This window comes from Pyxicephalus adspersus, chromosome 5 (assembly GCF_032062135.1).
Source record: "Pyxicephalus adspersus chromosome 5, UCB_Pads_2.0, whole genome shotgun sequence".
In the NCBI taxonomy this organism is placed as follows: Eukaryota; Metazoa; Chordata; class Amphibia; order Anura; family Pyxicephalidae; genus Pyxicephalus; species Pyxicephalus adspersus.
The window spans coordinates 128,833,980-128,857,708 of record NC_092862.1 but is presented as its reverse complement, the minus strand read 5'-3'; the positions used below and the strand labels follow the sequence as shown (position 1 = coordinate 128,857,708).

General features: G+C 38.1%; 1 protein-coding gene across 2 annotated transcripts in view; it reads right to left on the bottom strand.

Annotated features, from left to right (window-relative positions):
- The window catches only part of MPP7 (MAGUK p55 scaffold protein 7), a 235,597-nt gene that overhangs the window by 132,276 nt on the left and 79,592 nt on the right, over nucleotides 1–23,729 (bottom strand). For both annotated transcript variants that reach the window (XM_072412676.1, XM_072412677.1), the window contains exon 3: nucleotides 8,891–9,052. In XM_072412676.1, the coding sequence (XP_072268777.1) occupies nucleotides 8,891–8,927 (37 nt within the window). In that variant the 5' untranslated portion in view covers nucleotides 8,928–9,052. The remainder of the gene's footprint in view (nucleotides 1–8,890; nucleotides 9,053–23,729) is intronic.

The window sequence follows — 23,729 nt, the reverse complement described above, 5'->3', positions numbered from 1 at the left end:
ATTTTCCTAAATATTTGTATCTGGTTTTTTTAATACGTATTATTGTCTAAACATGTATGTTCATTTCTATTAGCTTTTAATTTGTTTTGTATTAAAAAAAAAAGTAATGTTTTTGCCTTTGTAAACAACATAATATTTTACGAGCCGTATTTAGCTGTCATTATATACTAATAAAAATATAAAACTGATAGTTTATCTACAGTACACTAATTGTTTTAAAATAAACACTGGACGTTAAATTGATTGTTACATTTCTATAGGTTGGATAGAATAAAATTGATAGAAAATAAAACGTTTTAATATTACTTTATTACTTTCTTAATTAAGGTAAAGACCCGATTAGCAGGTCTGTGCCAGAAATGAAAAGAAGGATTTTGTCTAAAGAATACACATCACATCATTTATGAATAGCGAGTAGAATATATTGTAGTAGTAAATTCAGCAGATCTGTACACTGAGTAAATTGAAAACATCATTTTATATCATAAAAATGCCAGATTTCATTGGCTGCTTTATAAAAAAGCTCCTTGATGAGCCCTCCAAATATAAAAATGTTCAAAGAATCAGCCTGACTACGGCTGTCATTTTTCTCTGACAGGTGGAAAAAATAAAATTAAACATCCACCTGGTTACCGGGAACAACACAACTCAAATCAATCATGCAGAACTTTTTTTTTTTTTTTTACACAGCCAATTTTTTTATTTTTGTTTTTATTTTTTAGAATTCCAACCCTTTTCAAATTTTTATTGCCGTCTCTATTACTGCTGGTGTCACCCTTTCTACTGAACCTGACGATCACAGTCACTGGGATATTAGGTAAGAAATACAAAAGGTTCAGGGCTTTTACCAGAAGAAGTGGGGGTAAAGCTTCAAAATTTGGATATTGGTGACAACTGTCTAGGAAAGTAATTCCTGTCATGTATCTATTTCCTCTCTTCTCTATGAAGAAATGGTAACCGCTCAGCAACCATACTGCCAAGTCTGTCCAAAACTTTAGCTGTAAAAGCCCAATTTAAAAGTGAAGAATTGCCATAATATAGGGAACATCTAGAAATGTTAATTGTCCTCAGGCATTACCCTGAAAACCCTACTTTGGGATTCCTCCTGAGAAATAGCGGTGAATCTTATACTGCTGTATATCCTCAGTGTGAGATGTAAAAGTCAGATTTGGCGATGTCACCACTGTGTTCTCCTTTCTGGAGGCTCTGACATGAGAAAGTAAAGTCCTGGTTCTACCAATATGGCCTCCTACACACAGAGACATAAGCCCTGATTTATTAGAGCTCTCCAAGGCTGGAGAGAATACACTTTCATCAGTGAAGCTAGGTTATCCAGCAAACCTGAAATGGATCTGGTCCAGGATTCAAAACACTTGCTAGCAAATAGCAAAATACTTTAAAGTCATCCATTCCAGGTTTGCTGGATCACCCAGCTTCACTAATGAATATGTATCCTCTCCAACCTTTGAGAGCTTTAATAAATCAGCCCCATATTGCAGAATGGTAAGCTAGTAAAATGGGGAAAAATCAGCTGCAAGAAGACCACAGACAATACTAGTAATTCGTATTTGCCTCCTCTTTGGGCAAAACATAACTAGAGTTCTGTACCTCTGAAAAGCAGGTACAAATACCTGAATCTGTCTATCTGCTACCTGTATTACCCTAAATTTCAAGTTAGTTAGAACATCTCCAAAATGGCAGGTCTTGTAGGGGTTTTCTTGGTATTGACTGGTTAGCATCTACTAACCCATCTGGACCAATCCTACAGAAGAGCTTATGTAACCCAAATTGCAGAAAACCTAATGCTGCCCATTAAAAGGTATTTGGAACACAAAGTGCATCAAAGCTTGCTGCATTTCTGACTACATGATGACCCTTGTTCACCACTGAAACTGCCTTACATGGTCACATGAGGGTCAGAACTTGACTATGAAGTGGTGGAAGAAGGTGGCCCAGTTCAACAAAACAAGTTTAATTTTGGACAATGTAGATGTGTGATGCGTGAGGTTTCTTATGACTTAAAGGATCTGCCTCCAACGACGTGCCAGATACCACAATCCACCTTCAGAGGTCTTGTGAAGTTCATACCTGGACAGGTCCTAGTTGTCCTGATGAGGCTTGCAGGTCTTACACATAGGTTTTAATATTTTAGCTAATTATTGTATTTTACCTACAGGTTTTCTTATTTACATTTCTCTAGTTTAACTAAAAGTTCAACTAAAAAAAAAAAAAACAAGTGTATTTAACAAACAATTTGCAGTCTTCAGGTGATACAAGCCACATGTGTCTCCTGCTAAATGAACGTCATTGTTAAGCTGGTCTCTGATTTGCCATGATGTAAAGCCAATGATTGCCTTTCCTACAACTGGAAAGTCCAACTGAGTGAAACGTTTCACCTCAGGAGCTGCTCAATTTTCCAGGGATTAGTTTTACAATACCATGAGGAGCTAATTAATTTAAGCATAATACCATGCTATTGCCCTGTGGGGATGTGTTAAAATGATCAGACCATGAAATAAGGTAAATGTCATCATATACCATGCAATAATGTGATCTTTCACAAGGATTTGAAACAGACCTAGCAATCTTTTGTAAGATCTTTTTAATCTTTTTGTAAAAAATTCATTATTTAGGCAGTATGGTTCCTTCACTAGCCAAGCCACTAAGGCACTGATCAGTTGCTTCTTGATTGTATTTAATTCTAATGGTTATTCTACAAACCTCTATATTGTATAAAAAAACAAAAAACAAAATTGTGGAAGAGCAAGCACATTACAGAGTCACCTTAATATTAATGTTGGTGTATTATTTTAAATATGGCTCAATAAAAATAGGCATTCTTTCCCTTTAAAGCAACCATGTACCTTGACAAAAAAGCAAGTCTCAGATTCTGGTGTATCCATATCTGGTCCACTGATTTCTGCTGTGGTTGCATCCAGCCATACATTGGTGTCCTGCAGAGACCCACAGTCTCATGTTCAATAAAATTACCATTAATAAAAACATTCATAGTTGGTTATTTTTAAAACCTTTTTAAAGGGAAAAAAAAATAAAATCACATGGGCCTAGTCTATATTTTTTTTCTTTTTTACAGGTTAAAATATTTTGTACTTTTGACTTGTTTATGATAAATCATTCACTCTTAAATAATGTTTGTTGACCACCAGTAGATGGTGCTATGGGCACAAAGTGTCTAACAAACCCTTTGTTAAAACAACAGCAAGAGCCTGTTATACAATTTACACACACCGCCATCTACTGGTGTGAACAAAGTATAAATCAACATTCTTTTTCTAATAGCATTTTGAGGTAAAAAAAAAAATCTTAGTTTATACTTAAGTATTTACAATACCTCATATGGGCAGCACAGTGGCTCAGGGGTTAGCACGTCAGCCTTTGCAGCTCTAGGTCCTAGGTTCGAATCCCAACTAGGACACTATCTGCATGGAGTTTGCAGGTTATCGCCCCTGCGTCGGTTTCCTCAGGGTACTCTGGTTTCCTCCCACATCCCAAAAACATGCAGTTAGGTTAATTGGCTTCCCCCTAAAATTGACCTTAGACTACATTAATGACATATGACTAAGGTAGGGACGCTGGATTGTGGGCTCCTTTGAGGGACAGTTGGTGACACGACTATGGACTTTGTACAGCACTGCGTAATATGATGGCGCTATATAAATACTGTGTACTAATAATAATAATATAAAATAATATACAGATGACCAACAGAGGAAGCAATTATAAATTTATAACTGAAGGATCAATAAATAGGACAACAAGCAAGCAACTAAACTGCTATATTGAATATCTCAAATTGGCTAAAACTTCACAGCAGGCTCCCTTTTTATGTTTGCCCTGTACAAATGGCAGTGCACCAGAAGATATTTCTCTCCTGGAAGTGATTCTTTGCTTTCAATTGCTAGGGAGAAATGTCCAAAGACTCTGTGCTTGTACTTAGCACTCCAGTAAATTTAAAAAGAAAATAAACGTCTGCAAAAATGTCCCAGGTAGCAAATATGAAAAGGATGAAGTTGGGCTTCGACACATTCCAGGAAGCCAATGGCTGTAAATGCAACAATGTGAGTGATCCATCATGACACTGACATTAGTAGAGGTGAAAACCACAATACCAGCCAATGATTGCGATACTGAGTGAAAAATCACTCCTAATAACATTTCACATCATTTTCCAGTAGACCGAACAGCACATTCTAAAAAGGAATACTAGAGACGTATTGAATTAGTGAAAGAAACAGCGGACAAGCCGCTAACAGAAACCCGTATCTGTGCAGAATATGAAAATAAAAGTCATCGCCTATATCCCCTGTATGGATCACACTAGGCTGCCCGACCCCTCTACACAGATTGTGAACCCAACATCGCTATGATCTGTAGGAAAGAATGCAGATTAGTTTATGAAAAGGAATTTTTTATGTTCTCCTCAAAGGACATACAGTCAAAGGAGTTCTGGTAGGAACTTATATCAGAGCTTTCATTTTTATATGTACAAAATGTCAAGCTGCATGGTACACCTAAAGAGCAACGTTCAATAAAATCAAGCAGTAATGATATCAAAGAAACACTGTCCCTATGATACAGCTAAAAAGCAATTGCAATTTAAAATGGTCAAAATTAGGGATTCAAATATAAAAAAAAAACGAATGCAATATTCATCTTTACCATGTTGCTGTCCCAATATTAAGCCTCTCTTGGCCACTAGGTGCCGCCAGCCTTTTGGGTTGAATGTCTATCAATGCGGTAACTATCACTTGGGCGTCATGACCAGTGTCAAGTCATCTCTTTGGGCACACTGATTCTTTAATAATTTATGTGAATGTATGCAATAAAAACACATTGAATGTTATCAGGTATGCTCACGTTTATAATAAAGCCTAACTTTAGGATTTAAATGTTTTTGCAATAGGGCTAACCCTAACGGTTAGATACTTATTAAGGTGGGATAAACACAGCGAGTTATCCTCACTCATGCAACTTTCTTTTCCATGTGACTAGTCTCTCCAAGCCTCTGCTATAGGTCATTCCATGCAGCAGCTGCAGGCTCCGACCTCCTTGCATGCAATGCAAAACCAATAGGTTGACCAAGAAAACTTCCTGTTCACTTCCCACACCCACTGAGCCTAAATAAGCATTTAGCCCTTAAAGAATAGGAGTAGCTCCTCTACAAGGGTTGTTTATTTTTGGAAAGAAAAGAAGACCTAAGTTTTTGCTGCAGTTAAGAAAAGCCCACAGATCTTATCAAGCTGCACATGGGTGAGCTTATCACTCTGCATTCTCCTCTTTTTATTTCCTTGCACTGCAGTACACAAACGGTATCTTGTGTTGCTCATCTTTCCCCTTTTCTGAGCTGCAGTAAATTGCTATACCAAGTCAAACTCAGGTATCTAAACTGCTTTATTTTAAAAAAAAAGTACATTTAATGGTGTATCACAACACAAAGTTGTAAAAATTTCAGTTTTTTCTATCTACCTGGAGCACAGCTTTGAACACGTTGTATATTGGTACAGATAAGTATAAACACACACACACACACAGGAGACACAAATACAAATAATAGGAATACTGTAAACAGACATGAATGAATGTTCATATTATTGGGCTGTATATTCTTTCATAAGACAGAAACTGGCCACCATATATATAGGCCAGTGATAACATGTCCTGGAAAAGCCAGCTGTCCTTCCTGCAACACTCCGCAGGCTCCCGCAAACTCTCTAACAAGCCTGAGACAGGCGGTATTCATAGGGGCAACGCGAAACAACGTGGCCAATAGCCAAGATGGCACAGAAACAAACCAGCTTTGAGTAATGATCACTAGATCCACTGGCAGGAACCCAACTGAGATCTGAAACAGCAGGAGTTTGTTTCTATTCGTCTTCAAAAATAGATTAGATATTACTCTGATATGTCCGCTCTTTGGGCAATGTTCAGGCATTGCTTATTTTGTCATTAATAATTTGGGATAGTTTTCTTTTTTGGTTGGGCTGATTTAAAGGGGAAATGGGGTCCTTAAAAATGTATGCAAACCTAAAATGGATATATTCTCCTATTTGCTAACTTTTGGTCTAGTAAATACACTATTAAAAAAAATTAAGAGTGAAAAAAAAAAATACTTTTTGACCCTGGCAGAAATGTTGTGGGCTGATAACCGGCTGTTATCTCTTCCTTGGCTGCTCAAATATAATTGCTTAATGTGGATTACAGAACAAATCCCTTTATTTTATGGAGATGATAGAGGGGCGTGTTCTGTACTTCTAACACACTTTCTGTTCTTGTGGGACAATGCCACTCCCTTTATATATAGAGTGCAGAAAGTGATTTAAAATGAATGAGCTGAATGTCATGTATAACACTGACCTTAATCCACACATTTAATGGGGCAGATCAAAGAAATGGCCAGAAGTGTGTAAATCATGGCATTGTCGCAACACACCATACTGCATTACATATGGGGAGCTCATCAGACACTGACTCAATCATAAAGGACAGGTGCAATGATAGGTGATGGAGCAGGCAGGTATAACTCAAGCTTTATAAAATAAAATAAAAATATAATAAATAAATAAATAAAATAAAAAAAATAATACCTAGGGAAAAAAAGCAAAATGATGAAGGTTAAATGTTAGGAGTCCCCGTTAGTGGACTTTGCCCTCAAGGAATGGTTTAAGTGGGAAACATTGTGTTTGACTCTCCAACATTTAAAAAGAGTGCTGGTGAGTTTTTTTTTTTTTTTTTTTTTTTTTTAAGATGTTAAGTGTTTGACCCTACAAAAGCTCCCCATTTTCTTGGAAAACCAGAAGGTGAATCACCCCCTCAACTCCTAAAAAGCCGAGCTGGGTTTTCGGAATCATCACTTCATATTCCAATGCACTGACCACTAGAGGGCGCTAATAAACAGTAGGACTCCTTTATAAAGGATGTAGTAACGCAGCGTGAGCCAGGACACCAGGTGCCGAAACCTCCCTTCCCTCTCTAAGAGATATTGGATAACTAGATGAAATAATATTCTTAGGTAGACTGACCCTTTAAGGCTGGGAAAAAAAATTAAAGGTAAAACTAAAATTAACAATCGCATACACTCGGAAGCATGTACAATCAAAACATTTTACCAGCCGAAGTGTTCTGAAGTCTATGAAACCGCTTGTTCTTTTCTGAAGAATGCAAAGAAAAAACGGCAAAAGGCGCTCTTGCAGCTAACCATTCATTCACTCTTCCCTGCACTTTCCAGATGCTCAACATTCTTGACATCAGAGTGGAAAAATTTACTGTTAGTCTAGAGAAATCCAATATTACCATTCTTGTCATATCCCTCATAGCTTCATTATTAGAGCAGGTCTGTGGAAGCTATAAAGTCCCGTTAAATAATTAAAAAATCTGGGCCGCGTGTTACATCACTTCAACAGCACTGAAAGCGAGGATTCAGTCCAAACGCGTAAAGCAAACGGCTACCTTATAAAACGCAACTATGTGTATTTTCATTTTATATTTGTCTGTATTTGTGTAAGATATACCCGAATTCAGCTCAAGCAAAAATCCTTTTACTGCAACCTTGGGGTATTAAACGCCGAAGAACATAGATCGCAAGCCCAGAACAACATTGTAAACTTTAACAATGTTTATAAAAAGGACACAGCAAATGCTTTCATTTTTCCATTTTGGTCAAAAGAAAGTCAGTGTTACCTAATTCTGTTTTCTTAAAATCAAGCAGAATCAATAGATCAACCCTGATAAATTGGCAGGACCCCAAGACCTGCCAGAAAAGTATTGTAAAGCTTACAACAACTGGACTACACAGAGTAATAGCCAGATCATTTGTATAAAGTTTGTATAGAAGAAAATTGAGTTGATAATAAAGAATATCCAAACTTGAGAGCAAAAATTTAAAATATTGGTCAAAAATTTATGTTGATCCAGATAGAAATATTAGATTCTTTTACATTTCTGTGCACTGAAATTAATACTTACTGTTATCAACTTTCCTAGCTATTTTCTTTAAATTTAAAAAAAAATCCCCCTCTATGTAATAGAGATAAAGGCAGATGAGGGTCTTCTATAATACAGACAGGTAAAGATGCAATGTAGACTCCCTGGCCACAGCTTGCGGGTGTTATGATCTGGGTTTGCTTCTGTTGGTCGGGTTTAGGCTGAGCAACGTTATGTCTCCAAAACATAAGGTCAGCTGACTACCAAAATATATTGAATGACCAGGCTTTTCAATTTAAAGGATTTTCTTCCCTGATGGCACGGGAAAAATCCAACGGGACAATTTTTTGGCCAGACAGTGTATTACATTTTTGTCTTGAGTTTACAGTGTTTTCCCCCAGAAATATTTTTAAGCTGGTTGGGAAGAAGCTGTAGGCGGGTGGCAGCCCTGTACTGTGACCCAACTTTTCAGTAACCTAAAAACAGCTGGGTGGTTACTGAAAAGTGCTGGGTGGTGCGCCCTGCTAAAAGGGGCTGGTTAGAACACTGATTTTAGATATGTTTTAAGAAAACGAAATCCTTTAACTAAAATGGACAAAATTCCATAAATATGTAATTTAAATGTGTATTTGAAGTTTTCCTTGGGTAACGGTCAGAAAGGTACAATTACTCCATAATTATTAATGCTGTTGTTTTATTAAATCAACTAAAAACACTAGAGAATAAAAAAAGTCCAGAAATAAATTTGGGTGAAGCAGTTTTTTGTGCCTACATACTTGTACAATAACCTCCAAGTGGCCACCGATGTGCTCAATGGCCAGAATGCTAGTTGATTTAACTCTTAAAAATTGTCATACCCCAGGGGTCTACAAAAGAAGTTTATTTACAGTTCACAAGTGGTGAATTGTAAGATTCCAGACAAATTGAAGATTGGTGTCAACTTTCTTACCTGTGTCACTTCCAGCTCCAGTCGACAGGGCCGGCATGGCTGCAGACTAACAACACCTCAGCACAGGTGAACGCAAATCCACACCCACAAGGTATAAGATAGCTGTAGAAGCTCCGAGGGCCAATCTGTCCAGCACGATTTTTGCAGTCTCAGTGCTTTCCCCTAGAAAAAACACAAAAATTATTAACGCAATAAGCAGATATGACACAATGGAAATTTCAGCTCTTTAAAGTGAGCCTAAAATACAATGCCTTATATAATTTTTCAGTCGGTTTGGAACAATATACATTTTCTAATTAAACCATTTTTTGTAAATACAAAAAGTTTATATTGCAAAGTTTCTTAGCTTGAGTTTTCGGCAGTATTGGAACTTTTTGTTGCAGCCTGACAAAGCCAAACCACCACAATTTGTAAAAATGCTGTCAGTTTGCCTTGAATAATTCTTCATTTGGCCAATGGGTTGCTAAGCTGGTAGACCTGACAGTCAGTTCAACGGCCAACTGAAGGAGTGCGCAAAGCAGACAGTAAATGATGCTGCAAGGGGTCAGGCTAGTGTTGTCAGCCTGCAAGCGGCAGTTTTATTACTGGACAGTTTTCTAAGCTAGAAGCTTTGTAACAGATTCACAGGAATGATCTGTATACAGTTAGGCAGGATGCCAAAAACACTGAAAATACACTCTAAAAATTAAAGATTGCTTCTTTGTTCTGTTATATAAACCACTAAAAACTATAACAGTAGGTATGTTTCAGTACCAAAGCTGATTTAAAGGCACACAGCATTGGTAAAATATGTATTACAGAAATGTACTAATTTCTTTCTTTTATTTTGTATTGACATGCACCTTAACTTCCCTTTGTCTCCCTTACAATAATCTGTGGGAGATCCCCTGTGTACGCAACAAACTATTTGGGGCTTGCCCAAGGTTTAGGAAACTTTCCACATCCACCTTTGACCAAGCTGGGGCCTGGAAGTATGGAGAGCAAGTCACATGGTCCACAACCTACTAGACGTACCTGGAATTAGGTCTTCAATCCTGGCGGCTGTATAGAGTACTGGGGAGTGAAGGAAAGTAAATATTGATGGAGAAGTGGCATTAAAAAGGACTTGTTGCCATGCCCTAAATGGGTAATACACAGTTTCACTATGAGCAAAAGAAACTTTTTCTGTAAAACTGCATATGTAGGTTTTGTGGCTCAAAGTCCTATAAAAAATACAACACACTTAAATAAAGGNACACAGCATTGGTAAAATATGTATTACAGAAATGTACTAATTTCTTTCTTTTATTTTGTATTGACATGCACCTTAACTTCCCTTTGTCTCCCTTACAATAATCTGTGGGAGATCCCCTGTGTACGCAACAAACTATTTGGGGCTTGCCCAAGGTTTAGGAAACTTTCCACATCCACCTTTGACCCAGCTGGGGCCTGGAAGTATGGAGAGCAAGTCACATGGTCCACAACCTACTAGACGTACCTGGAATTAGGTCTTCAATCCTGGCGGCTGTATAGAGTACTGGGGAGTGAAGGAAAGTAAATATTGATGGAGAAGTGGCATTAAAAAGGACTTGTTGCCATGCCCTAAATGGGTAATACACAGGTTCACTATGAGCAAAAGAAACTTTTTCTGTAAAACTGCATATGTAGGTTTTGTGGCTCAAAGTCCTATAAAAAATACAACACACTTAAATAAAGGGCCAATTAACAGGCTGAAGTAAGTGTGCAGTGAAATGCAACTTATTTGGGTTCAGGTACTTCAATCAAGGAAGGAATAATTACGTGTGGCTGGACATATCAGACAAGGTGAAAAGGAAAAGGAATGTAAGGGCATATGTGAATTAGCCTTGTCTGCTGATCAATTTTTTCCTGTCCTTCAGTCACTCGATAGAAAGCCTGATTTATCATTTCATTGCTGAGACGTCAAAGGTGAGTAAATTCATCATCACTCTAAATGAATGAATCATTTTGCTTCAAAGGCTGGATTGTTTCATACTCTAGCCCCATTAAGGCCATAATTTAGGAGGACATGTAAAAATTGCATGGTGCTTCAAGCAACAGGTTAAAATAACACCCCCTGATGGGAGCTGTACATTAACGCCTGACAAAGCAAACAGCAGACTTGTAATGTACACTACTCAAATGCATACAGTACATCTGTCAAGAGAAACCTGGTCAGAGAGACTTCAAGATATAGTCCGTGCACAGGAACATGTCAAACAAGGCAATGGATGGATTGTACCAAATAAAGGGTAAGGCCACATATAAATTCAGTTTTTGGCAGAAGCCAGAGATGGAAAGTATAACAATACAGCTATATTTTAAATTTGGTTCCCGCCCCCTTTCAGCAGGCCCTCCAAGTGTGCCACTTACCCATTCAGGAACCACTGGGAGCTTTTTTGGGGGTTGCTAGGTGCTGTACAATCTCTTTACCTAATAACCATTTTGAACTAAATTATCAATGGCCATCATATTGGAATGTACTAGACATTTACAGCCCAGCCAAGGCTTTGTAAAATTATTTTTGGACAGGTAAATGCAGACCTTGCATAATAGGTCATGATGGAAATCTACATTATAAAGACAAAAGTTGTACAACTGTCATTTATAGTGAAACTAAACCATAAAATACACACCTATCCCCCTTCAATCGCAGGGCGTTGCCTTCCTCCTTCCTCAAGATGATTTTGGCCACCTTGAATGGCTGGGCTGGTTTGGTAGTTCAAAAATTCCCCGCACGGGTAAGGGAAACTGGCATTGCCGGGTCTCCCCTGCAACCAATGATGAGCTGCCAAAATTTGACATTGTCTGTCCCTTTCTGCAATGACCACATGCCTAAATCTCCAATATTTAAGGAAAAGCTCTCCTGTCGTTGATCATTTGCCTTCCTTCCAAAACAAAGATTTAACTTTATTTGCATGCATTGTGATGCCGCTACAGATTAGTGCACCTCTAGGTGTATTTATATATATGTAAAGGTTCTTAAAAAAAAGATCTCTATAGGTGCTTTGGGCTGACAAAAGCAAGCAAAGAAGATAATATAGATAAAGCTGAAGTGAGCTCTAGCTTTTAGTTCATTAGCAGCATGCTTGTTGCAGTTGTGTATTTGTAACTACTAAAACCAAATAATCAGCTATACATCCCGGCACAAATAGCATTCTTTACAAAGAGTTCAGCAATGGCACCTTCCATAATTTATTAGTGATAGGTCCACTTTAAGAGGAAAGATTCAAGGAACTACATTTATTTCTCCATTCTTCCTAAACTGGCACTTTTAAAGCCAAATTATCTTTTTTTCTAGATTTGGATAGAGTGGGAAAACTTGTGCCCACCGTTTGGAAGGTTTCATGTCAAGCAAAACAAAAGTGAAAGAAGTCTCAATGGGAACACAAACAATAAAAAGGTTTCTAGTGGAGTGGAGACAAGTTGGAACTTCCACCAATGTTTTTATTACTGTCTGAGCATTAAAAGTCTGGCATAGAGTTCTACAAAGATGTCACAAGGGACCAGAAGAACGACAAGCTGAATATTGGTTTTGAAAACAATATGGCTGCTACAACGATGTTAGGCAGGGAGGTACCACTCTAACAAACAGTCTGGGTTGAAAACAGAGGAGATGTGGGCCAGACTGTTCTCATCGGTCATCTAACGCAACTTATTGATAGAGAAAGAACAGACTACCAGGCTATGCTGCCAAGAGTCAGTCTGTGCGATCCCTGGGGTTCAATGGTAAAGAGCTGGGCCACAGGATGAGAACAATTCTGCAGTGAATGAGCTGAGATGCCAAGGTTGTCCAGAATAGTCCAGGTGCGGGACACCTCTGGCAAGGTTGCCGTCATTGAATTACAGATCATTATTCAGAGCCAGGCACAGTTTTTGCCGGAAAAAAGCCAGGAAAAGGATTTACAGAAAGAATGGCAAGCTTTGATGCTTGGCATGGTTATAAGAACTAAGAGGCCTGTAAACATGAATATTGTGGCTTTGCTTACATATAAAACTAACAGATGAAATATGTAATCCAGTATCAGTCATTACCCTAAATACACATAGCTCCGCAGAGAAATTATTTTCTTCACTTGTAAGATGCAAAAAGCGTACCAATTGCAGGAACCACATTAAGAACACGGATTTTATAGGAATCTGTGATTATGTTGATGGCTTGTGCATGTTTTGTGATGATCTCTAAATCTGCAATTCAGTCATTTTAAAGCCCAAATCTGACACTCCCCATACCAGTTGCCCTCCCGGCATATTTTTTCCTATACTTACCATTTCCAGATGTTTTCTGGCTGGTCATGTGACATCCACTGTCTTCTAAACGATCTTCTCCAATAGTTGGGTAGTCCTCGCAGGGTGCAATACTGACATAATGAGGACTCCAAATGATGTACTTCCATCAATGTGAACCTTCAAATTTAATTACAAACTTAACTAAGATGTTTCCTATTTATAGCATGAGAGACCCTGACTAAAGTGAAAACTAGCTGTAGACAAAATGCTGATTTTGCAGGCAGGGTGTGATGACTAACGCTGCTTGAAAACACTAAAGCTAAACTTAATAAAGGTAAAAAAATAACACAAATTATTGAACCACTGTTCAATATATACACACACATACAGTATGTATGCAGTATATATATATATTTACATGGTGATTGGTATCAGCTTCTTGCAGTATCAGTATAATAGAACTTAATGAAAAGCAGGGAAAAGCAACAGTGCAAGAAGTACAAAGATGGCAAGAGAGTGCAGGAAAATAAAAAAAAACCTTCTGCCCTGCAAGTCCTTTAAACCTCAAAATTTGATAGTTGTAAATACAAATTCTTTGGCTAATAAAGCAGCTCATTATATGTAGTAGTATCTGCATATTTGGGGGAGGTCACAAAAATAAACATAATATAAAGATATAAACTAACCTAAAAATGAACAGGATGTTTGCCAGATATGATCCAAAATCTACTAACTACTGTCATGCATGACTCGCTTCTCTCCGGAGGCTCACACAGTCTTACCCCTGCCTTTCGTGTTCAGCTGGCCATACAACTCTGATCATTTTTACAGAAAGAGATGTTATCTTCGATAAAAATAAATTCAACAAATGTCCATTAAATACTAATGCAACATTGTCAGTTTAGGATAGGAGGTGTGTTAGGGCTATGGGGCATACTTCTCTTCTTTTCCATACCATAAGGGGTTGTGTCCTGTGGCTCTTACATACTCACAAATAACAGTGCAGAGTGCACAGAATGAAATTGGATTTCTGGTACAATCAACAGATTGATTTTACTTTCCATGTAGATAAAACATTTTCAATTGAACAGAACAAGGGGCAGATAAGAGAAGATTGTTTTTAATGCTGAACTCAACTGGTATCAACCCTTGTAATGCCCCCTCCCTATAATGCAGGGGTTAGGTTCTCTTGAACAGGTAGGGAGATTTGGAGTAATTGTACCTTACTCAAACCAAACCCCCCCTACATTACCAGACACTGTAGATCAGGGGTGTCGAACTCTGACCCGAGGGCCAAATCTGGCCCTCAACGTCCTTTTTTTTTGGCCCTCAAAGAAATCTTAAAAATGAACAGCAACTGGCCCGCGGCTGTAATAGCGCCGCTACTACATTCCTGGCATCACTGGCGTCTATAAACCAGCGGGCTCTCTGCCTTTGTGAGCCTCGCTTTGGACTGTTTCATGGACGCAAAAAAAGCCAGGAATTTTAGTAGCTGCGCTATTTCAATGAAGAAGGAGTTTCAGCATCGGGCCACTCATAAGATTTAGCTCCGCATTGGCAGGGTCTGGCATTTCTAGCACTACTACTCCCAAGGCATGGACTTGAATGGTTGGATTTTCATAGAAGAATATTGGTTATATTATTGTTAGCCTGTGCAAAAAGGTTACCATTGAAATTTAACTCAGAAGGCTACAAATAGAGAAAGAGGCATAAGATTTTTTCCTAAATAAAATAAAAAAAAATGTTTATGCCTCTTTCTCCATTATAAGCTTGTTCCAGATTGAATTTGAAGCAAAACCTCTTTGTTTCCATATGAAAAGGGTTTATATCTAATGAGAAGGAAACATTTCCTCAATTTTTTCAATAAATTTCAAGGTTGGCCCGTGACTTTGTCTAAGTTTTTCATTTTGGCCCTCTGTGTATTTGAGTTTGACACTCAAATACACCTAGATTTTGGCCAGGGCTATGGGTTCATCCAGTACAATGCAGAACAAATAGACCTGGCATTGAAAGAGATAGTATCAGTGGTCAGCTTGGTGGTGCAGAAATACTAATGATGAGTCTGTGGGGAACCAGTCTGTTGAAAAGGAGCAGAGGAAAAGAGTTTCCCACCAACATATCTACCCCTAGACACAACAAACACTTAGCCTTTGCAAGAGCAAAACAATTTTACCTGGAGTTTATTATTAAACTAAAATGGTTTAGTTCAGTCTGAATGCCCATTGAAGACAATCCCCTTTTTTTCCTGTCCCAATGACACCCTTTGCATCCGGGTGTCATTATCACTGTAAATTCAAGGAAATGTGAGCAATAGAGTCCGAAAATCTAGAATACCAAGTTTGTCCTAGAATTAGAGACCATTTTAAATACTGGCTCATTAACATCTAATTGCGGGACCTTGGAAGGAATACATTAATAAACTAAAGTGTTCTTTTATAGCTTTGCCTGGACTTGTTCTTTAACACATGTGCAGTAGGGGAACCATATGTTACTGCAGACAGTGCTGATAGATCTGTAAAGTCTAGTGAGCAGAATAATGCGAGTCTTCACAGCACCGAATGTGTTACATTACATCATACAAAGCTGGAGACGCTGCACGTTTAAAACTGTCTTTTATAATTAAAGTTGGAATCAAGGAGGAAACTCAGGAAACTCATTGAACACTTGATTTGGCCACACAACAAGGAAAGAACCACATTTACTTTGACTAAGCCTGTGATTCATTCTTGCGATTCTCTAAATATTCTTATTAAGAATTTAAAAAAAAAAAGCCCTGTTTTCCTTTTGCAGTGACAATGCCATTACTCAGCCTGGAAAGGAAAGTACATTGCAACATTGAAGAGCCCACATGTAACCATTGGAGGGTGACAAAGCCTTCTGTGCTTCATCAGGCCTAAAGAACAAGGCCCAAAGGTTTGTCCAGAAAAACACGGGACACGCCAAGGACACACTGTAACGATGGAGCAGAGCTGGGATGCAAACAGTACTCAATCCACACAACTATTTTTATGATGGAAAGAAACGCTGCTTTCCTCTCATTGTCAAATTTGACAAATGTCTGATACAGCATTATGGCCTCATAAATGAGAAATAATGGGGAAAATTCTGCAATAAATGGCAATTTATACATCTGTGTTCAATAACGCTATAGATTTAGGACAATACAAACAATTCTTTGATAGTTCAAAGTGTATATTTTGTCCTCGGCAGAAAGCAATTTTTTGTGTGTGGCGTTTAAATGATGGCACAGCTCAGAAATGGATCCTTGTGAATAAAGAAAAGGAGAATAGACATCTCCATGTTGCAGAGTAGAGAGGCAACATTTCTAAATGTTCTGGAAAAAAATGGCGTTCAAGCTCATTCTTGCTATGGTTCTATAACAAAACCTTCTTAGGGGTGCTACAGATGGGTGCAGGTGGATAGTTCAAGACTTGTCCTCGATGCCCTAGAAATGCCAAAACATGTTGAGTACTGAGAGTGTTGAGGACTGGTCTAATTTATCATGGCAATTGGTCTATTAATGTAACAAGCATTCTCCTGGACCAAAAAGGGTGCACAGTGGCCTAATTCCTCAAAAAGTCACTGGCTATATGGATCCTGATGAGGTGCAACTCCAGCAAAACTACTTTTTGCTAAACTCGAAAAAAATGTGATTGCATAGTCTTTGGAAGGACCAATTCTAAAAACTTCTTGGTTAAATAGGTATCAAGTAACTCAGGTCAAAATACTAACAACTGGTAAATTTCAAGTAAGAGGGGTAACAAGGGTAACAAGGCAGGAGGACAAATGGGGGATACACACAGAGCATTGTTATTCTACAACTGACATGAAATTATGACTACTATAAGTTTTTCAAAAATATATAACAGTATACTTTTATTATATATATATATATATATATATATATATATAAATTGGATGTATGTATGTTTGTGTGTGTATATTTATGTGTTCCACCATCACTCGAAAATGCATGGAGACATTTCAACCAAACTTGTCATACATATGACTGAGACTCATGTAAGTGCACCAGTCATCTTTGTACAGCGCTGTGCTATATGTCTGAGCTATATTTGCATCTATGTATATATGTATGCATGTATGTATGTATGTGTGTATGTATTGCCTTTTGCTTATATTTTTACATACTTTTTTATGCACTACAATATAAGTTTGCAATAAATAAATACCCGGGTAATCAGCTTATATATATATATATATATATAGTATTCTCCCCAGAAATGTTTTTAGGCTGGGTGGGAAGAAGTGCTGAAAAGCGCTGGGTAGTACGCCCAGCTAAAAGGGGCCAGGGAGAACACTGAATATATATAATAAATCTAATGCAGGTCTTCCTACAACTATTTTCCACTGGTCTATAACCCATCTCTTCTTCCCCAGAGTCAGTTTTGCTAGAACAATTTTATCATGCGTATTAAAAAAGCCACTTATTACTTATTCTCTATTATTCTGTCTAATTCTTGACAGGGTAACTGTCTAATTCGTGCACAGAGCAATGTTATCCTACAACTGACATGAAATCATGGCTACTACACACACAGTATTTGCCCTAGAAATGTTTTTAGGCTGGGTGGGAAGAAGATGTAGGCGAATGGTGACCCCTGTATTGTGACCCAACTTTTCAGAAGGCAAAATAGGCAGGCTGGTTACTGAACAGCGCTGGGTGGTCCGTCCAGCTATAAGGGGCTGGGGGAAAACACTGAATATATAATAAATCTAAAGCCGTTCTTCCTAAAATATTTTCCTCTTGTGGTCTATAACCCATCTCTTCCTCCCCAGAGTTTTGCAGTTTTGCTATACCAAAGTTTCATCAACATGTGCACACATTAGACAGTAGCTAATGCAATCCTCCGTGGGACTTTTCAAATCTGAATATTTCTAACAAGGCAGAGACATGTACCTTGCCACACTCCAAGAAAAAGAACTTTTGCAGACCAGGAACTCAAAATAATGCGATTTAAATTTGTTTCGGCCAATTGAAGAAAGCGGCTGAGTTTCCCTTCAACTTTTAGCTGTAAGGTGTATATAACGAATAACCTGTCAGATGTAAAGGAGAGACCCCGATAAAATACTGACTAGCGAAATGTTAATATATTTCTCCTTTGAACGGCCGTATTTCCAGGGCTGCAAATGAAGCTACATATTTGCACTGATGATGTTGTTTTCTTTGGCCTCACCAGCCGAGTACCCTCTGGAATTTTTGTATCAGAAGCCAGTCGCGAGTATTAGTGACTGCTGTATGGAATCGATTTGCTGCAGCGCAGAAATAGCAGCTGTTACAGTATGTCCTGAGAGGGATTACCGAATATTCTTAAATTGAACTTCAATCCATCTTTCCATAAAAACTATAAGTGGACGCCAGAAACGTAACGGCAGTATCAAGTGCACCTGAGGCATTTACAATACCCAGCAGAATTGTTACAACCAGCCTTTAAAAAGACTTCTTTTTGAAATTTCATTATTCCAGTTGTTCCTTGCTTCTATATATCACACTGTATCAGATTTTTTCTGGCATATACTATGTGGAAACAGTGATATATTAAATGCAGTGATACATAGTTGAATTTCCACCAGGCCCCTAGTAACCTCTCAGGCTCCTGTACTGATTGTGACATCTAGTGGTCAGGAAGATATAGACAGCCAGAAGGGGAATTGTAGCTCCTACATGCGGCTGTACACTGACAGGTCTGCTCATTGGTAGATCACAGCCAGGGGTCATCTGGGTGGCTGGATGCAGCTGGACGCTTACAAGGCATTTCTAAAAATGGTTTTCACAAAAACAAGTTAGCACGTTGGAGCAGATCCCCATGGGATCATTTTTTGGGAGGTCTCAATTTAGCTAATTAATATATCTTTTCAAAACATGAGACCCACTCAGAGAATTCTCAGTTCATTAATTAAACATCAAGGTTTCAATTTACTAATCAACCTCAATCTCTATTAACAAACCTCCTATGCAGCCGCTCATTGAATTGCTGGGTAAATTCTAACACGGTGCGTTCGTGTTAGAAAAAACACCATGTAAAAATGAATATATCCCCCCCTCCTATTGTATATCTCCACTATTATTGTATATCCCTCTTCCTACTGAATATCCCCTTCCTAATGTATATCCCCCCTCATATTGTATATCCTCCTCCCTATTGCATACCCCTCGTACTGCTGTATATCCCCCTTCTACTGTATATACCCCCTCCCTCCTAGTAAAAATATAAAAATATTTCATGGTTCGATATTATACATCTATTATATATTTTATTTTAATTAATTTATATTTATTGCCAATAAATAATAAAAAAATATGTTCTGACATTGCAGATACTGTTCAAAAAAGGAGGTGACCATAACATCAAGGAAGCTGCATTAAAAAAAAATAATGTTTGGCGTTTAGTTTAGACACACTGAGTCCGATTTATTAAAGCTCTCCAAACTGCAGAGGATACACTTTCATCCGTCAAGCTGGGTGATCCAGCAAACCTGGAATAGATATGCTCCATGACTGAAAACATTTGCTCACAAATAGCAAATGACTTAATCCATTCCAGGTTTGCTGGATCACCCAGCTTCACTGATGCAAGTATATCCTCTTCAGTCTTGGAGAACTTTAATAAATCAAGGCCACTATAAGGGGGAAACTTTCAACTATCTAATTCCTAATAAAGAATAAGGTACATAGATGGGGGGGGGGGGGGTTAAATATAAATAATATATACCAGTCTATCTTCTCCAGTCTTGAAGAAGTTCAATGAAAATTAAAGTGTGTGTGCGTGCGAGCGAGCGTGTGTGTTACAACAGACAAAGATGTAGTCAATGTGTTTTAATGTATCTGTTTTATTTATTAATATTTTAATTATTTATATTCATTTGGTGTTTCTATATTGTGAGAACACAAATAAGCGGTTCATTATCACCGATGGGGGTTATACCCTAAGTTATACTCTTTTATATTTTACATACCACCATCTGTTGCTCGATCAGTGTCTGCCTCACATAACAAACTGCCAGAAGAAAACACTTAACAATGCTGGTAAGTAATAAAACAATAAAAATGGGATCATTGTGCTTTATATATTACCAGTACATTACCAGAATCAGTCTTATTATTTTTCTGTCATTCCCTCTACAGCTGGGAGGAGTGTGATAACCTCATCAGCTGGGTGATGCTCCTTTACTGTCCAATTAGGTTTGAGATAGGTCAATGGCTAGGCTGGCCTAAACTAGCTGCAATGGACAAAAGTGAGGCTACAATGTCCGCTGTTTGGCACAGGTATCTGGATCAAAGGAACCACTAAACAGACTTGCAAGTGTTTTGTCGGCTAAAACAGTTCCAGTACACGTGTTGCTTTTTAAGGGTATGAATGCCGCTTGCCTGGAGTTCAGCCTTAACTCCCTCCAGAAGTACAAATTCTTCCAAGAAATAAAAGCAACGATTACTCGTTTTTACAAAGGCATCCTCCAAAACCACAGAATTGCTGCTATTCAACTAGAACCACACACTTAAAGCATCGGGCCTGCTTGTTCTCGTGTAGGAAATAAAAAGCAGCATGTTTCTGAAGTGGATCCAAGCAATGCACCATTTTTACACAGACTGCATTTCTCGACCAAAGAGTTGAATCACCTCTGGGAAGACATAAAAGGCTCGGCAGTGTGTATTCAGCAGCACCATCACCTACTTGGCCTGGCGGAGCGAACAGAACCACTGTACAAATCCCATCCATTTGTCCTAAATCCGCAATTACACACAATGCCAGTGATGGTATCCCACCGGTGCATACCGGAGCTTGCAATATGGATTTAAATGACATCACATCTGTTTTTAATAGTTTGGGCATTTTTTTTTTTTAAAGAGTGAGCTTATTGTACTTGAGCCACAAGAAAAAGCGCAGCACTTGTTGTATAGAGCTGGACGTCTTGGCCTGAATTCTTCATATGGCTACATAAGGCTGGAAAGGAGTCCAATGAATGGTTTAAATTCAAAGATAACTTCAGGCAAATATTTGGCTATAAATGAAAAGGAATTAAAGGGATTCTTGTTATTATTTTGTATTTTATAGTGTGAAAGTTTTACACAGCCAGAGCCCAGAGCCAATAACTTTCCCTAAAGGAAGATCTCAGTCTAAAGTCCCTACTACAGTGTTATGTCCATAACATAGTCTAAGACCAATTTTGAGGGCCAATTGAGCTGCAAATATGTTATATATTTATAAATATATATATAAATATATATACATTCATTGATTATTTTCACATAATGAAAAAAACGGCAAGAAATCTCTGAATAGAGAACCCAAAAAAATCCCCAAAATCCAACTTTCCAATATATACAGAAACAGAAATAGTAATACATTTTTTTTTTAGAAATAAAGTTAAAGATGACAGTCAGTGATTATTAGTTAGGTTATTATTGCTATCTGCGTTAAGATTTCCTCTCGCTAACAGAATGATTGAAGCAAAAGCAGCGAGATCCTTCCATTGCAGCCATTCCAAGACAGCTTTCTCTCCAGCAAGAACAGAGAGGTGCTGTATTACCACCAACAAATCCCACTACAAACATATGAGATCTGATTTATGAATGCTCTCCACACTAGAGAAGATAGATTATCATGGGAGAACCTGGGTGAATCAACAAACCTGGAATAAATCTTATTCTATTAGTTGGCAAATGTTTTCAATCCTGGCCCAGATCCATTCCAGGTTTGCTGATTTACCGAGGTTCTCCCCTGACAGTCTATCTTCTCCAGTTTTGGAGAGATTTATTAAAGCAGGCTCAATGAGTCTAGAAGTCAGAGATAGCAGTGTCTTACGTGATCTCACACTGTATATATACAGATATAAATCTTTCAAAAAACTGCTTAGGCAATATTAACTTTTTTAAGTCTTACGATGGTGTGGCATATAGTTAGGGTATCATAAAGAGAACAAATGGGTATATGCCCCCCCTCCCACCAAAAAAAAAAAAATTAAATTGAAACAAGCCATCAAGCCATCAAGCCATAAAGTATGCAGAGTAAAAAAAAAGCCCCTGCTACCAATTAATATGCAACCCGTACTGCTGGTAACTTCATAGCTTTGCATTTCAGGTCCACTTTATAAATACATCAAAGAAATCATATTGTGACACTAAGAGCTCTATTTATAAAACAGGGAACCGGACATTCCTTTAAACATTCCCTTGCGGAAATCAATAACTGCCAATGAAACACATGGACTTTGAAGATTCCCATGAGGGAACAGATTCCCTGTTTTATAAACATAGCCCTAAATATAACATTTTAAAAATCAAATAAAAGTCCAAACTGGAATTAGAGAAACATTATGCTACAACTGTTTTTATTGAAATCCAGGGACCTTTTCATGAACAAATATTGAAAACCAAGACTTGACCCTGGAAAGCAAGGACATATAGAAGCAAAAAAAAAAAAAAATGGTAAGCGGCTGCACTTGGCACGAATCACTCTATGTTACGTTGTTTTCTTGTTGGCAAATCTGCTGGAACGTTTTCAGGAATGCCAGCCAATATACCAATGTAAGGTTCTCCTGTGCAGACCGATCCCCCCACCCACATCAATGAAACGGCCTCATGTCTACCTAATCGCAGTAATTTACATCTTTGTCTAGACAGTATGAACTGCACTTGATCCCGCTGCCAAAAAACCTAAATCTGTACGGACACTAAAAGCATTGATATTTCTGCCTATATACTGGAGCGATTTGGATCTGGAAAATCTATAAAGGTCCTCCATCCGTGAAAGTTATACGCTGTTCTAACAATCAATGACAAGAGCAGACAGGAAGCCATGTTAGTGTCTATAGCCGGCGAGCTGTGTGATCTCGGTCGCACACCTCCGATGAGCGAGCCTATGGAGTATTTACCTTTTTATTGGTATTAAGGAATAAACAGCGGAGGGAATGGATTTATAAAACGGATATGTCTGCTGAAAGCCCCACGTAAAATCTGGCGTGGTGATTCTGCAAGAATGTAAAGCTTTTCAAAATAAAATGCTCAAGCAGAGCTTTGGAGCGGTGTTGTAAAAACAACTGTATGTCTTTTTATGCAATCAATAAATAAAAATAAAATAAAGCCACGCTTCAAGAAATCAGATAATATAATTCTGAATAAGTTTATATTAACTTTTACCTGCCAAGGGACTTGAAATCCAGGGATTGCCTGCTGGACAGCACAGTCAGGTGTTTGACCTCCACTGCAGTAGACATATAGGCCCTGATTTAATAAAGTTCTCCAAGGCTGGAGAGAATACACTTTCATCAGTTAACTGTGTACTGTAGTCTTCTTCATGGGTAAATAAGGCATCCCCCTGAAAATAAGCCCTAGAGCATATTTTGGCCTTCCAAAAAAAATAAGACAGTGTCTTATCATCGGGGAAACAGGGTAGCAAATGTTTTCAATCCTGGATAAGATCCGTTCCAGGTTTGCTGGATCACCCAGCTTCACTGATGAAAGTATATTCTCTCCAGCCTTGGAGAACTTTAATAAATCAGGGCCATAGCCTGCTCAAGAACACACCCACTTTATGCTGATTGGATAGAGAAACAGCAAAGAGCATGCTGAAAAAGTAATCTCTCTGTTCATTAT